The sequence below is a fragment of the Indicator indicator genome, chromosome 5, assembly GCF_027791375.1.
Source record: "Indicator indicator isolate 239-I01 chromosome 5, UM_Iind_1.1, whole genome shotgun sequence".
Lineage (NCBI taxonomy): Eukaryota > Metazoa > Chordata > Aves > Piciformes > Indicatoridae > Indicator > Indicator indicator.
Window position 1 is genome coordinate 34,816,406 of NC_072014.1, and position 16,284 is coordinate 34,832,689.

Below are 16,284 nucleotides of genomic sequence, written 5' to 3' on the forward strand. Positions count from 1 at the left end.
ATAATCACCTATTGTCCCTGGCCCCTCTGGTATTTGGAAAGGTGATAAGGGGGCTATTTCACATTTTGGCTTGAACAGATTGTCTAGGAAAGGGTAAGCAGAGAACAGTCAGGGTCCTCACATATGATTAACAAATAATTTCATTTTTATTTATTACAGTCCTTGTCAGCACCCTGAACCAAACAGAACACAGAGAAGAATCTTCCCACACAGAGTCAATGCAGTTCTTGGGTACAGATTGCCCATTTGTACCTCACTATGTGTTTTAATATATGTCAAACTAGGAGCAGTTTAGTAACAAAAGCAAAAATTTGGCATCCACGACCTGCATTTCTCTGCAAAACCCAGTAAACACCCACAAAAAGCCTACATCAAAGCTAATACATCAATTTTCTAAAATTGCAAAAGGAAGTGATTCATATCCTCCAGATACTGCCTTCCTAGTTCTAGTTCAGGAATAATAAGGAGATGTGGGGGAGCTGGAAAGCTCATATCAACATTTTTTTTTCATTCTTAATTCAGTTGTGGTTGGACTCAAACCTGTCAAATAATCACTGCAGTTGATTGTAGTAGGATTTACTCTGCAGGTAGAGAAAAGAAGAGCTCAGAAACTAAATACAGCCATGTGATGCAATGGAATATTCCAGTCAAATCACAGCCAAATCCTTCAGACTCCACTCAAGTTTAGGTTGTTTCCAGGTGAAGACAGCAAAATTGTTTGTAAGGTGATCACATGCCTGTACTCAGCTCTGGTGAGGCCACATCTTAAGTACCATGTTCATTTCTGGGCCCCTCACTACAAGAGGGACATTGGGGTGCTGGAGAGTGTCCACAACAAGGCAATGAGGTTTGTGAAGAGCCTGGAACACATGACCTATGAGGAGTGTCTGAGGGAGGTGGGGTTGTTCAGTCTAGAGAAGAGGAGGCTAAGGGCTCATGGCTCTCTAAAGCTACCTGAAGGGAGGCTGGAGCAAGGAAGGTACAGCCTCTTCTCCTTGGTGTCAAGCAACAGGACTAGAGGAAATGGTTTCAAGCTGTGATGGGAGAGGTTGAGGCTGGATATTAGGAAATATTTCTTCACTGAAAGGGTTATCAAACATTGGAATTATCTGCCCAGGACAGTGGTGGGGTCACCATCCCTGAAGGTGTTTAAGCAGCGTGTGGACCTGACACTAAGGGACATGGTTTAGTGTTGACCCTTCGGTGCTGAGCCGAGGGTTTGACTGGATGATCTTTGAGGTCTCCTCCAATTGGATGTAGTCTCTGATTCTGTAATTCATAAATGTTCAGTGAAGGTTCCTAGTCAGTATCACAGAAGGAGTGAAACAAGTTAAGCCAGCAGACTCGAATATCTTGCACTCTACAAAACTGAAAAGAGGATTTTTAAAAGGGCCTCCCTGGCCTTGTGATGCTTTTTTAAAGTCATGAAATGTGGGGTAAAATAGCTCATCTAATAACATATTCCAAAAGCATAAAAAACTTGACATGGGTAAGAAACTATACTCTCAGCCTTATGTCAGTCCTGGGCAAAATAATGGAAAAGTTAATAAGGGATTTAAATGATAAAGATTCAAAGATTGGAAATATAATAAATGTTCATCAGAGCAGTTTTTCCTCAAAAATATAGCTTATGCAGCAAACCTGATTTTGAATGAGATTATAAATGTGTTTATAATGGGGGCTGTGTGGACTTTGATATTTTCCTTATATTCTGATGAAAAATTTTGCATTCTACAGCTCCAATGAAAGATGCATTAAAAATTAGTTAATGGATAGATCTCCAAAAGGAGATATTGGGAGTTATTACAGAACTCTGAAAGTCTTCTAGGGAAGCTGGCTCAGGGAACCTTAAACAAAATGTGGCAGGTCAGCTGAGCAGCTAGAGCTAATCAAGGGTTGGAGCCTCTGGGAATCAGAAAAACTTGGATGTATTTCAAACAGCATCTGAAGCTACTGGACGTTTCCATCAATGATCCAACTGCAAATGCATGAATTAAAGCCTGGGGCCATGTTGCAGGATGAGGGTAGGGTACCCTGGCTTACTCTACACGTTATATGATAATCTGAGCCCATGCACAAAACCCAATCAATTAAAAAAAAGACAAACTACAAAGGACACATCTGCAGAAGAGATTATTTCTTAGAAAACAGCAACTTGAAAGATGTTTTAGGAGACCAAGTGAAATTCAATGCAACTTGCCAATGTGATGCTGTAGCAGAAGGAGGAAGTAAGAAGTACAAGCTGAGGAACAGCTGATAGGACTATATCCCAGATGTATCATCCTAGTGAGACTAAATGCCACAATGCTTTTTGATGTGAAACCATGACATAAAAGATGTAAAAGCTAGGTTTCACATAAGCAACAAACAGATATGACTAGAGGGTCAGTGGTAGCACATTGCTATAAGGAAGAAATCATCAGAAAGACCACAGATAGGTGACAATATGGAGGTACTGAATAGACTTTAAGTACTTTTTCAAGGGTTGTTTAACTTAAAGTCACAATAAGAACTAGTGTCTGGGGGCAAAAATCAAACAAGTGTGAATGAGAAATTGTACTTTCATTTTTAAGGAACTGCAAAATGATATGTTGTGTCTTCATCTCTTGAGGTTCACAGAATCACAGAATGTTGGGGCCTGGAAAGGACCTTGAAAGATCGTCTAGTCCAATCTCCCCTGCCAGAGCAGGATCACCTATACCAGATCACACAGGAATGCAATCAGCTGGTTTTGAATATCTCCAGAGAGGGAGACTCCACAACCCCCCTGGGCAGCCTGTTCCATTGTTCCATCACCCTCACAGTCAAAAAAATTTCCCTCTTGTTTGCATGGAACTTCCTATGCTTCAACTTCCACCCATTACTCCTTGTCCTGTCACCGGGCATCACCGAGCAGAGCCTGACTCCATTCTCTTGGCACTCACCCTTTACATATTTATAAACATTAATGAGGTCACCCCTTAATCTCCTTTTCTCCAAACTAAAGAGCCCCAGTTCCCTCAGTATCTCCTCATAAGGAAGATGTTCCACTCCCTTAATAATTTTTGTGGCTCTGCACTGGACTCTTTCAAGCAGTTCCTTGTCCTTCTTGAACTGAGAGGCACAGAACTGAACACAATATTCCAGATGCAGCCTCACCAGGGCAGAGTAGAGGGGGAGGAAAACCGCTCTTGACCTGCTAACCACAACCCTTCTAATACACCCCGGAATGGCATTAAGAAGGGTATCGATCTTCTAGCCAAGCAGAAGCTAATGTACTCACTGCAGGGGGACTGGGTGATTGTCATGGGATCCAACTAACCTGTTCACTTCTGATCTTCAGTGTAATGGACCTATGAATGAAAGAGCAGAGCTTCCACTGAAGGCAGTTCAATTTTGCCTTGAGAAGTACTGCAGCATAATTCTAGGTTTTTGAAAACTAAACCAAGTTCTTGGTTCTGAATACAAATCCTGCCTTACAGTGCTGCTGTTTGCACACATCACAGAATTCTTGAGCTATTTAATCCTCATTAGTGAAGCATTATTAATCCACAACACTGAAGGACAGGAGGTATAATTTAGGGAAATCCTTATGGGAAGGATCTCATAGGAGATAAAAAGGAATTACAGTGTTTCCATAGGCTAGTAATAAAAATCATGGTGTTGTAAGGCTTTTTTTTTTTTAATGTTGCAATTCAAAAATTCTGCAGAAGAATTTTGGTTTCCTGTGGATGCTATAGGGCTAGGGAGTAATGTTCATTTTAAACCTGTGTTATGTCTAACCTTGGTCTACGGGATGCCTGCCTTTTGTGTTGCATAAGCCTTTCCAGTACTGTAATGTGTTAGAGAATCACTGAACTGTTCAGCTCACTTTCTTGGGATTATTTTCTTTTATACTCACTGGCAATTTCACCTGTCAAAAACAATTATTAAGCAATTTGTAACATGGTAGAGACATAAATGGTCTCAAAAAGCTTATGATTGAAAAAAAAAATTTGCTAGATTTGTTAGAGCTCCTATATATGTAGAAATTCATAATAACTTATTTCACAAAGTTTACACAAAAATAATCTGGATGGTTAGAACATTTGGAAATTATCCTTCTGGATCTTTTAGAACCCCTCCACACAGATAAACATTGCCATCTTGTACAACGGCTACCTCTTTGGTGTGGAGCAGGTGCAATCTTCCTCAAAAAGAAGGTCTTGCAAAGACAGTGTGCCTTCAGCTGTGGGAACCAATATCAGTGGAGTTGTCACTCTTGGTCACCTTATGACTATTAGACAAGAGAGTTTCTAAGAGTAACCCTCAGGTTTGCACTTGAGTAGGAGGGCTTTCTTCCCCACTTAGTAATTAGTGATCCCTCCATCCACCCCCCAGCGCATCACAGGAGAAGAACTTTACAGCTACCCTGTCAGGGAGAAAGAGAAATCCCTCTGCACTTGAGAGCCATCTCCTACATTTCTGGCACATAGAGAGAAGCATTTCTCAGGGAGATATCCCAAGTTGCCAGGGAAGTACATGCCTCCCTTCAGTTTGTGAAGCTGCAACTGTCATTTCTCACAGCTTAAGAGATGCAATGCCTTGGAAAGAGCAGTCTCCGTGAGCGATGCTGCAGTCTTAAGTGGGAATGAAACAATAGTACTTTACGCCGTCACAGAAAGGGTACAGGCATGATACTCTATTCCAAAACGCTTCAGTGTGGGAGGCAAATTATCTCGGTCAATAACAGCAAAGTGAGCAAATAAAAGAGCTTGTATTTCCACTTAACAAAAGGGAATGGCTGTTTTGACCACATTTAGTGCTTCTTCAGCTCCTTCTCATTGGATTCATCATATGGTGGTGTTAGAGGCATGAGGTACTTGCATGAAATACTGACACTTACAGGTGCTGAAAATGGGAATGTGGTTTATTTTGCAGCAGAAGAGTCCCTGAATCAATCGTTTGTTTGGAGACTTCTGTACAAGTCTCATGCAGATTTTGCAAATGTGTTTTTAAACTTAACTCACATGTAGACAAAATCCAAGACTGACTCTGCAACTTAAAACCATCTACATACAAAATATTTCCTAGGAGACCTTCCTGTCCTTAGCTTCCAGATTTCACTCTCCCTTAGACAGTCATTTCTCCTTGTAGGTAGTACAAAAGTCTGAGGGAAAACTTTGTAGTTTTACAAATTCCAGTTCCTTCTTTCCAGGTAGTATCTGACGATATTATCTGGAGAGACTATCCTTCTAGCATAGTGTCTCCAGATAAGTTCTATTCCTTATCAAATGTTTATTTAGGAGCAAACCAGGCAAAGTCCATCCTGGAAGAATTATTTCTTTTGGCCTAGAGCCAAGTCTTTTATCTATTTGAATGGATGTCCTGCAGAACTAATGACTCTTGAGCACTCTGTATTGCTAGCTCTTTTCTGTGTGCAATGATTCTTCCTGATAGCTCTTAAGTCAAAGAGAAGTTAAGACTGGAAGCCACAATAACAAAGAAAAGTCACCCAACAGTTGGACAATCAAAGTAGCATTCACAAACCATGTGGGATATGTCAGCTGATATAGGTACAAAGATTGGATTTGTCTCAATTCCCTTTACATACTATCTCCACACTGTCGATAGTACAGCTTGTATTTGTGCTGGGAGCCTTTTTTGTCAACAGAGAAAAATCGGTACTCTGGGGGCTGCAGGCATATTTTATACATCTTCTTTAAGATGGTATCAGTGAGGTCTTGGTTCCACTGAGGAAGATCTTCACTGACATCAGGCAGTCCTGGGGTGACAGTGTCAGATGTCAGAGTAAGCCTTGTGTCAGCAGGTTGGCATTTAGAGCTGTTTAAAGCATGTATTTTTTTAAATAGGAATGGTATGCCATGGAACAAAGATAGAAACTTGTCGAGAGGAGAATGAGGGGGAGAGCATTAGAGTTGCAGAAAGCAAAGGGGAAAAAGTGATAACTAAAATATTTTCAGATGAACTTTTAAATAATTCATGCTACAAAAATTATATAATAGCAGTTGGTTTTCTCCAGACAAAGAAGTTTCTGTATTTTGCCAAAACAGAAGGGCCCTGCTTACCTGGCATGGGAAGTGATAACAATTTATTGATCATATATAAGTACTGATAGGTAGTCCTGTTTGTACTTTAACAACCACTTGGACAGAATATGGTACCTCATAAACACAGGTGAAAACACCATTGAAAAAGCAGTTTGGGATCTCGTTTCCTATTTATTTTATGTTCAGTTTCAGGATTTGGATCTGTAGGACAGTGACCAGCCACTTCCTATGTCCATGTTTAGTAGGAGAATTTCAGAAGACAGTTACACAGATAAAGTAAGCCCAACTGCATATCCAGAGCAAATGAAGAACACATCTGTCCAGGGACTTCAGAAACAAGCACTGCAAGCAACTCAGACATTAACTCCTAGGTTATGAGTGTGCTCTAAATTTAGATCAGCTCACTTTCACATTTGTTTATTTTACATTTCCTTTGCTTGACTTACATTTACCAATATAGTACTAAATTGCCAAATAGTCGCATTGCACTGTTAATATTTGCCTCTGCATTTCAATGACAGTGAAGGAAAAGTGCAGTCCTCCTATGAGTCAATACCAGGCTGGTGGGGAAGTGTGCCATTGCCATAGTGGAGGGCAGGAGACACACAGAGCTGCTGGGGACTGTGAGGGAACAGTTTCGCTGTGCTCCCAGGGTCCTGAAACAAGGCAGTGAGCCTTGCTGAGCCTTTGATGCTTGTGACTCCCCATCCAGAATTTCCTTCCAGGGTTGCTTAAGATCTCTGCAGAATGGTGGGGGTTGGAAGGGACCTTTGGAGACCATCTAGTCCAACATCCTGCTAAAGCAGGTTCATCTAGAGCAGGTTGCAAAGAATCACATTCAGGCAAGTTTTGAGTATCTCCAAAGAAGCAGACTCCACAATGCCTCTGGGCATCCTGCTGCAGTGACCTGTGACCCTCATGGTATGAAGTTTTTCCTCATGTTCAGGTGGAACTTTGTGTTCCAGTCTGTACCCATTGCCCCTTGTCTGTCACTGCACACCACTGAAAAGAGTCTTAACATCTGCCCTTTAGATATTGATAAGCATTGGTAAGATCCCCTCTCAGTCTTCTCTTTGCTATGCTAAACAGCTTCAGGTTTCTCAGTCTTTCCTTGCAAGAGTCCCCTCACTCTTTTGTAGCCCTCCCCTGGACTTTCTCTAGAAGTTCCACACCATCTTCCCTGTCCTCAGGCTGTAATTCAAGGCTCTCCAGGCTCACTTACCCAGTCACCTGCATGAATGCTTTTGCTGTACCTGCTGTGGATGGGACTTCGCATCAGATCCAGTGTGTTGCTTCTAGCTCAAGATGCCAGGCTGCCAACCTGCAGGCCAAATCATTCATGAACAGGTTTTCCTCCAAAGCTTTCTCACGTTTCCCTCACTACTATGTGCTGGGGTGGAGAATCATGCAGCAGCACAGAACACCTACCCCAGGAAGCCCTGGTGATAAGCATCAGCAGGAGGACAGCAGGAATGAGAACAACTCAAGTCAGTAATTGGAATGTGTTGATTCACCTGGACAGTTACTGAAGGTTCAGTGTTTCACAGATCCTGTGGTAATGGCATATCCTGGAGCCAAAACTCCTGACATTCACCTAGTATTTTCCCTGAGAACAAGAATTGAAGCCCTGAATTTTGGCTACATTTCAAATCCAATAGATTTTACTGTTTTATTTAGAAACCAGACGTGTCCTTCCCTATACCCACAAGTTGGTATGTAATGGTAATTGTCCTGCTCTACCCAGAGGCAGCTGTACCATTGCAGTAACAGGTGAAACACTCTGCCTTTTTTTACAAGCTATTTAACATCAAATTTGTTGAAGTTCCTGCAAAGGAAGGAAGATTCCTTAAAATATTCTGAGCCTTCACACCAGGTATATGCTGTAAATGATAAAGAACAGGGTGACAAGTGCCCTTGCTGTGGTGACCTGCTGCTAGGACTCCAGAAGCGGGTCAAAACACGGTCATTATCTTGCTTCAGTCTAAACCCCCATCAGCTGGGTTTTGAAGAGAGGCAAAATGATTTTCAGCTGGGCACATGAGTGCATGGTTATGAGATGGCAAGCAAAAGAAGAAAAGAAGAGCATGTACTCTGTACTGCAGTGTTTTGGTACCTGCATGTGACAGCCATTTCCATAGCTTATTGACTTTGCAGACCCGTAACAAAAAAATTATGGAGAATTCAGGTTATGAGACGATGCACTTTTACAGATGTTCTGTCTGGTTTGCAACTTTAAGCAACATTTGGAGAAAGAAATATGAAAAACTTTCTAGGGCAATAGCATAACAAGAGCCAAAAGTATGAATCTCTGTTAAAAGATGAGTTGGGAAACTACACTGCTTAGAGGAGTTTTACTTGACATCTTAAAACTATGGCATAAGAGTTAGTGTAGTCTTAAACGGGAACTTTGAATTGTATTTTGAAGCCATTAACAATTCTTTGGACAAAGCAGTTTTAGTTACAGCAAGGAAAATGAGATTTGATCTAGTGTGCTGGGGATTGTGTCCCAAGGCTCACAGTGTGATTTCTTGAGCCACATGTTGTGGTTTGGTGCCATTGTGCTTCAGACAAAGGCCAGCCTGAGTGGATATTTCAGGAAATGCGTTCAATACAGTCGATTTGTGATGACTGAGACCTAGGCTTAGCCTAAATGTTCATTTTGGTTTTAAGTTAAAGTTCTTTTGTCAGGCCTGGGATATGAATAAACTCATTTCCCTTGGTGCCTCATTCCCAAAGGATGCAAAAAAAGGGACCACCTCAATTCAGGAGACTTGCTTTACTTGTGTTTCCCAGCCTGTCTAATCAGCTTCTTTCATGTGAGGCCACAGCTGCCTACCTTTTTTTGGCCTCCTAACAGCTACTGCAGTGGCAAGGGACAGAGAGAAGTGTGTCTCTTTCCTTATTCCAAGAGTGGGAAATTAACCCTTTCATCTTCTTACCAGGCAAAGTGCACTCCCACCTAATCACAGAATCCACAGATCTCCTAGTACATTAGGGTTATTTCAGACAGTGCTGTAATGGAGTGAAGGCTTTGAACAGCTTTGATGTCTTTTATTTACCAAGGTGATCAGAAACCAGGCAGTGTATTGTTCAGCCATTTCAGATATGACTAAGTACAATAATGTGTTTTGGTGCTGTAAAGGTGTTTAATTATTATTAATTAATACCAGTTAAAACTGCCCGAGCAACTAGTGAACAGCAGTGCAAATGCATTTCTTTCTCTGTAGTATGCTGCAGCTCATGTGAGGAAGTTAGCTGGAATCTAGTGTATCAGTGAGAAGGCTCAGGTGTTGCACAGATTTCCTCTGTCTCAGATAACCATTCAGTCTCACTGTCCACAGTTTCTCTTCAAGTTGCTTGCAAATTTGTAAAATGCCCTGGAATAGTGAAGTGCTTTGATCTCTTTATTTAGACAGAATGATTTGGAGTACTGTGTATCCTGGAAGCATATTTAAAACCACTCTTTCTGTCCTCCAGATAAGAAAACACTCACAATATGATATTTCAAAAGGATGGCATTACAGCAGGGATCACTGCACACTGTTAAATAAAAAATGGCAGCTTTCCATATGTCACCTTTCTAGAGGTAATCTAATTAGAATTCATTATGGATATGTAGGTTACATGGCACATCCATTGCCCAGATTGCATAACCCATTCTCTCATGTTGCTGGAAGAAAAAGAAGCCATACAGTTAACAGAACAGTGATTGTTAGACTATATTGCCCAAAACTAAACTCATAGGAAAATCAAGAAGAAACAAATTTCACAAGTTACTTGTACTTATTTATAATGTTAACCACCATCATAATCTTCCAAAAGAAGAAAAATACAATTCAAGACTGACTCACCAGAAGAATACAAAGGAGCCTTAACAGTAAAGAAGAGGATTGTTAGAGTTCAGAAAACAGAAAGAAACCTTAAGTTGCCTGAATGCAGTCTTTAATTATTTAAACTTTTAATGAAAAATAATTTTAAAAGACAACAGGAGCTGTCTCACATAGATTGATTTCTTAAAACATTTTAAATCATTTGGAGGCTTCACTTTTGCCTGTGTTGTTTCTTCCTTTTATTCCCACAGCACTTTCTCCTCTGCCTGTGCAGATCAGAGTAGCTGCCTTCTGCAGAACAGCAATCTCAATTTTGTTTACCTTGTGTTTCAAAGAGAATTGAACAAGCCCAGGATCCACTTTCTCTAAACAAATACTGGCAAGACAAAGTATCACAGCTATTCTAGGGACAAGAGGTTTGTTGAAATGGAGGACAGTAAAGACTGGCAAGAAAAAGTCAGTGTGTTTTTATCTGAAAAAAAAATCCTTTTCACAGCTTCATTTTCTTTGCTTTTGAGAAGTTCTCCTTTTTTTTCTATTTAAGTTTTAGAATTTTTCATCTAAAAGAAGTAAGAAACCAAGTTATTTTCTTTGTTCGTGTCAAGTAGCTTGAACAATTTGAGAAGAGAAACCAGTCAGAACAGTGTGATTAGCGTAGCCAATTAGGGTGGATTTGCATATTCACAACACAGCTATCGAGAAATAATTCTGCAGAGATAATGCAAGTCTGGTAATGCCTCTCTGCCAATCACAGCACCCTGGCTCCTGTCCTATATGGTAATTGAGAAATAACCACAGAATGATTCTGCAGACTGGGCACCCCAAGCCAATCCACATGCTGGCACTGCACAGCTGGGGAAGAAAGTCCATTTGCAAGGTGGTAGGAATACGATACCCCTAAACACTGGAAAAGGTTCATCTACAATCTGCTAACCTAAAATTCTATAGCATCTGTCAAATGGGTTTGTCATTCCAAGACTCATTCCAGCTACAACTTGTGCTAAATGCCACTTCCTGGGGCCCAATCTCATCAGGAGTTTGGGGAACTTGGCTTTTATGAGATGGCAACTGGCCAAGGACTGAGTGCCTTGCAGCCTGTCCCACTCTTCAGTTCAGCCAGCAGTCCACAGGCATGATGTGCTGGATGCCGTACTACACAAGGTGTAGAAGGTGAGTTTTGTGTAATAGCATAGAGGATAGATAATAAAGCTCCACTTTCCTCTGTCTCAAAAGACCTTTCATGGGGGTGTTATCCAAGGACCATGCAAGAAAGCAAGCAGCCCCTCAGGAAACCTTGTAGACTGTTGGAGAACAAATTGGGGCAGATGATCACAGCAGCTTAATTACCTCTGAAAGTGAAAAATCACCTGTTGTACTATTGTGACAACAATGCATACTCCATCTCAATCTTCTTCTGGTTCTCACCACTTGTCATCTGTTACCAACAACTGCACCACTGCAAGCGTTCAGGTAAGCATAACTATGGCTTCAGCAAGTGGCGTGCAGAGACACCTCCCACCCTGTGCCCAAGTAGTCTGTGACTTCAGGACGCTGTTTTCTCACCAAGGGACTGACAAATGATTGGTTGCACTGTGCAGCATCCATGTGGGCTGACTTCAGAAAGTAATACAGTGATGTCAGTCCCTAAACCTCTTGACTCTATTCGGTGCTGGGGGCTGAAGCCATGATGTGCAATTTCAGCAAACTGGGTCAGAAGGGACTTCATGGAACATTCTCCCAGGTACAACTGCACAGGTCACATCCACTTTCCAAACTGCTCAGGGAAAGACAGTACCACAAAAATTAACTCAATGCTACAATGGTATCAAGGAAAACTTACAAATACCCTTAAATTAGGCCACTACACAAATCATAAGTTTATAAACTGCTATCAAATTCACCAGGATAAAGACTGTGAGCTCTTAACCTCCGTGCCACAGAGAGGCATTAAGCACATTTAGTTGGGGAAAATGTCTCCCTCCAGGAAGATCTTTTTTTTTTATAATTATCTGTGGTAGGTATTTTATACCTATCTCTGGAATACTCACTAGTGCTTTATCTAGTCCAGTAACCTGTGTACGATTTTTTTAATGGTCTCAGTCTATGAGTATCCAGATTTTTCTTATTTCTTCCTATCTCCTTTGTGGCACCAGCTCTTTATTAGAAAGTTAATAAACTTTGTGTATGTTCTGAAGATAATATTGAAAATGCAAAATTCTGTTCTGCATTTTATAATTGGTGTGGAAAAAGGGGGAGATCTAATCCTATTGGGTCTTCTCTCTCTTTTGCTCTCTCCCTTTTTCCCTTTTGATGGTAAGCAGCAAATTTTAATTAGCTTCATTTCCACAATTCAGTCATGCATATGTAATCTTTGTTCACACTTTTATAAAGTAAAATTAAGTGAAAGAAATTGGGTAATAATAGAAAGCTTGTCTGAGCAGAACAAATGTGAATTATCAAACGTAAGGAAAGATGACTGGGACTACCAGGCTTGAGGTTGTGCAAGGTTTGAGGTGATTTTTCTGAAGCAGGAATGCATAAATAATGCATAGAAACAGGTGCTGATTATCCTGTTTTGGGCATCTTTTGTTCAGTATATACTTGGGCTGCTGAGATACAGTGATAGCCACTGAATGTGAGGAGACTGCTTAATAACAGCTTTCTAATGTTTCTCTTTTATCATGAGCTGAAAGTGTCACATGAGCTTGTCTAGTTAATAAAAATCACTTTGTGAACCCGGTGTTCTTAGAGTTGGTATTGGAGGAGATCACTGTACTGGGGCCTCTCTTGATTATAGCTGCAAAAGCTGTTGGGCCGTTTTGCATTGTAATTTAAAGGTTTCCTAATCCATATACACACCCTCTAATTAAATGTTTCCAGGGGTTACCTTGGGAGCCTTCAGTGCTATGGTTTGAAACTAAAACTAAAGAGTGCATTAAATTCATTCCCCCTGAGGTGAGACACAGGAGGGGGAAGTACATTTTCATCCCCTGCTACTTTGGATTATTTGAAAGCATGAGCATGATTGGGATTACTCCATTCATTATTTTTCTTATCTAACATGAGACGATGGAAATTTAAAGGGAGTAAACTGATGATCCTAAATGTAGAGTTCAGCTTATTATTATATAACCTCTGTTTAGACTCTTTAGAGTTTAAACAGTTATTTTAAGAAGCTACTAGTTCCATAAGCAGCAACTGAAAAACAGAACCTCGTGTTGATGTAAATGAGTTTGTGGCTGCAGAAGCTGTGTAAGAAACTGCTGCGGCAGATGCTGAGGTTTTCGTTAATGGAAATGTAAAACAGCAAAGCATGTTGGCATTAACATATATAGAAGTCTGAAGCCCAGTTAACATTAAACTCATGAGCAGATACTTTCTCTTCAGTGCCTGTTCACACATTCAGCCTGACCCTACCAACCACTTTAGGAGAAACACTTTTTTTTTGCCCCTGAGAAGGAGCTCCTGTTACAGGAAGTGAATGTCAAGACATGAGTGGCTTGTTTTTTTTTTTTCCTCCTCTTCCCCCCACCTCCCTGAAACCTGTCTGACTGCCAATGACTAGGGATAGCCAAGATTAAGGTTAATGGTTAACAGTAGCTATAACCACACAGAAACTCTGACTTCCGCCTTCTGGGGCACAGACTAAAAGCGGCCTTTGCTTGCACAGGAAAGCATTGAAAGCAGTGTGGTTCACACTGCAAAGGGCTGGAGAACATCAGCTTCACTCAGTAGAGAAAGGAGGAGGAAAACCCAAAAGGAGCATAAAGATAGGTAAGAGCTGAAACAGTTTCTCCCTCAGCTTATTAACTTAGTCACTGCTGCTAATAAATCCCCACAGGTGTGGCTGACTGAGACACATTCGTTGTAGCTGAATTGTCTGACCTGTGTGTCTCGGTGAGAGGGCAAAGTGAGAAAGGATCTATTTACTGTGAATTTGAAGATCAGAGAGGGCAGGAAGGCTCTTCTACCCTCCTCCTCCCCTCAGGGGCTGCTCATGGCAGGACAGACATCTCCTTCAGACTGTTCTCATCTCATTGACCACAGCCACATCTCTGAATTTGAGGTGTCTCTTTGGATCAAGATCACTTTGGCCTCAGTGTATATCTGCATCTTTATTGCGGGCATCTTGGGAAACAGTATTACCATCAAGGCCACCAGGATCCTGCAGAAGAAAGGCTACCTGCAGAAGGAGGTCACAGACCACATGGTGAGCCTGGCCTGCTCTGACCTGCTGGTCATCCTGCTGGGCATGCCCATGGAGTTCTTCAGTGCCATCTGGAGCCCCTTTTCCACCCCCAGTGGCAACATGGCTTGCAAGCTCTATTACTTTCTCTTTGAATCCTGCAGTTATGCCACTGTACTGCATGTTGCCACCCTCAGCTTTGAAAGGTATGTCGCTATCTGCCACCCCTTCAAGTTCAAGTCTTTCTCTGGACCCCGCACAGTGAAGCTGCTCATTGCCTTTGTCTGGGCGACATCTGTCATAGTGGCTCTGCCTCTGCTCTTTGCCATGGGAACAGAATATCCCCTGGAAACCATTGAGGGCTACCAAGGTACAACTGCCTGTGTCAAGCCTACACCCAGGCACCACCTCCCTGATCTGAAGTACAACACAACCATCTGTACCAACCTCTCCTCCAAGTGGTCTGTCTTTCAGGCCAGCATCTTCAGTGCCTTTGTTGTGTACATCATAGTGCTGGCATCTGTCACTTTCATGTGTCGCAGCATGATGAAAACCCTGACAATCCATAAGGAAGGAACTGTGACAGTGAAAGGTGGGCTAAGACACCAGGAGCAGTACCTAAGAAAAAGCGAGAGCTCAGAGGGCAAGAGCTCCAGGAGACAGATCACTTTATTCCTGGGTAAGCCACCTGTCTACTTTTCCTTCTCTTCCTTGCCCCTTTATCTCATGGGAAGGAAACCCGTAAGCTTCCATTTTATCTCACTAATTTTGAAACTGATGCAAAAGGAAGAAGAGGGATGCTTTTGGTTGTGATGGTATGCTTTAAGATTCTGATTTCTCTGCATGTTTTTGACTTGCTCTTTTTATTATTAGAACAGGTGGGAGGAGAGAAGAAGGAAAATTTAATTTTATGTATGATATTTATGTTGTTTCATTGTACTGCATGCCTAAGTGCTGCAATATAGGTAACAGGGTGTCGCTGCTTGACCTTTGGGGTAGCAATACGCTACAGATGCCTGGATGTAAAGTAGCTCTGCTTCTATGTTTTCCAATTAAATTATATAGATATAGATACATACATACATACATACATATTTAGTAAAGCTCTTGATGGGAGGGAGGACTGTCTTGCAAGATCTGATGCTTGTCCCACTCCAAAGGCATGTTCCTGTTAATTAAGGATGCTTCCTAGAGGATATTTATTTAGGCTCCATAGTTGTGGCTGTGTTGCATTTGAGCCTTAAAAAAGTTGGACTGGAGGTCTTGCAAATTGCTGTTGCCCTCTTTGATTATTTTTTCCCCTGGTTTTATTTTGAGGCCTATAACCTTGGAATTATGTTTGGTTCTGATATCTGTTGCCACATTTGTCAAACAAAAACTAATCAAGCTGTCATTTCACCATCTTGGAATCATTCTGAGCTGTGATCCATGTCGTCACCATGTTAGTTGATGTTCTTAGAGGCACCCTTAATCATTCCATAGCTGTATTACTGCTAGTTCTTGTTTTGTTGGGTAACTTAATATGATACTGGAAAAATGAACCAGCTAGAGTACTCATGCACTATGTAGACATAGTATTTCTGTGTTGATTTTTGGTGCTGTGCTTGATATTGCAGAGGGGAAATAGAAATGTGGCTCTTTCTGCTTCTACAGCTTTCAGTACAGTTTATATGCATACATATATATACATAAAACATACATATATTAAAAAAATCCATATATATATATATGGGGTTTTTTTAGTTCTTTCCCTGAACATTCTTTGCCTCTTCATCTAGTCCTGCTTTTTCCATGGTCTACGGCTGGGATGTGAAGCAGCAGGTAAGGAGCCCAGGGTGCACCAAGCTCCTTCTCTGCTTCACCAGTGCTAGAGTTGGGAACATGTTGCAGACCTGTCATACAGACAAGGCATTTGACTTAAAAGTTTGGAGAAAGGGTGGAGCTGCACACTGTACCATCAGAGAGGGTGACAAGGGCTTCAGATGGAGATGTAACGCTCCAGGCTATACGGAGCCCTTCCTTATGACACTCCAGGCTACACAGAGAGCTTTAATCTGGGTGATTAAAAGGGCTCTTGGTGCTCCACTGAAATAGTGATTCCCGGGCTAGAAGTGTAGCAGCTAATGCTAAATACAGCATGTTGAACAAAGCAGCCAAGAGATAAGGCTCTGTTCTTTAAATGCTACTGTGGGATCCTTAAATGTCTGCAGATCTCTCTCCCCTTAAATTATCATCCACA

General features: G+C 41.5%; 1 protein-coding gene across 1 annotated transcript in view; it reads left to right on the forward strand.

Moving 5' to 3' along the window:
* The first annotated feature begins 13,856 nt into the window (after positions 1-13,856).
* The window catches only part of GPR39 (G protein-coupled receptor 39), an 81,895-nt gene continuing 79,467 nt past the window's right edge, over positions 13,857-16,284 (forward strand). Inside the window, exon 1 of the mRNA XM_054381413.1 lies at positions 13,857-14,724. Within this exon, the coding sequence (XP_054237388.1) occupies positions 13,857-14,724 (868 nt within the window). The remainder of the gene's footprint in view (positions 14,725-16,284) is intronic.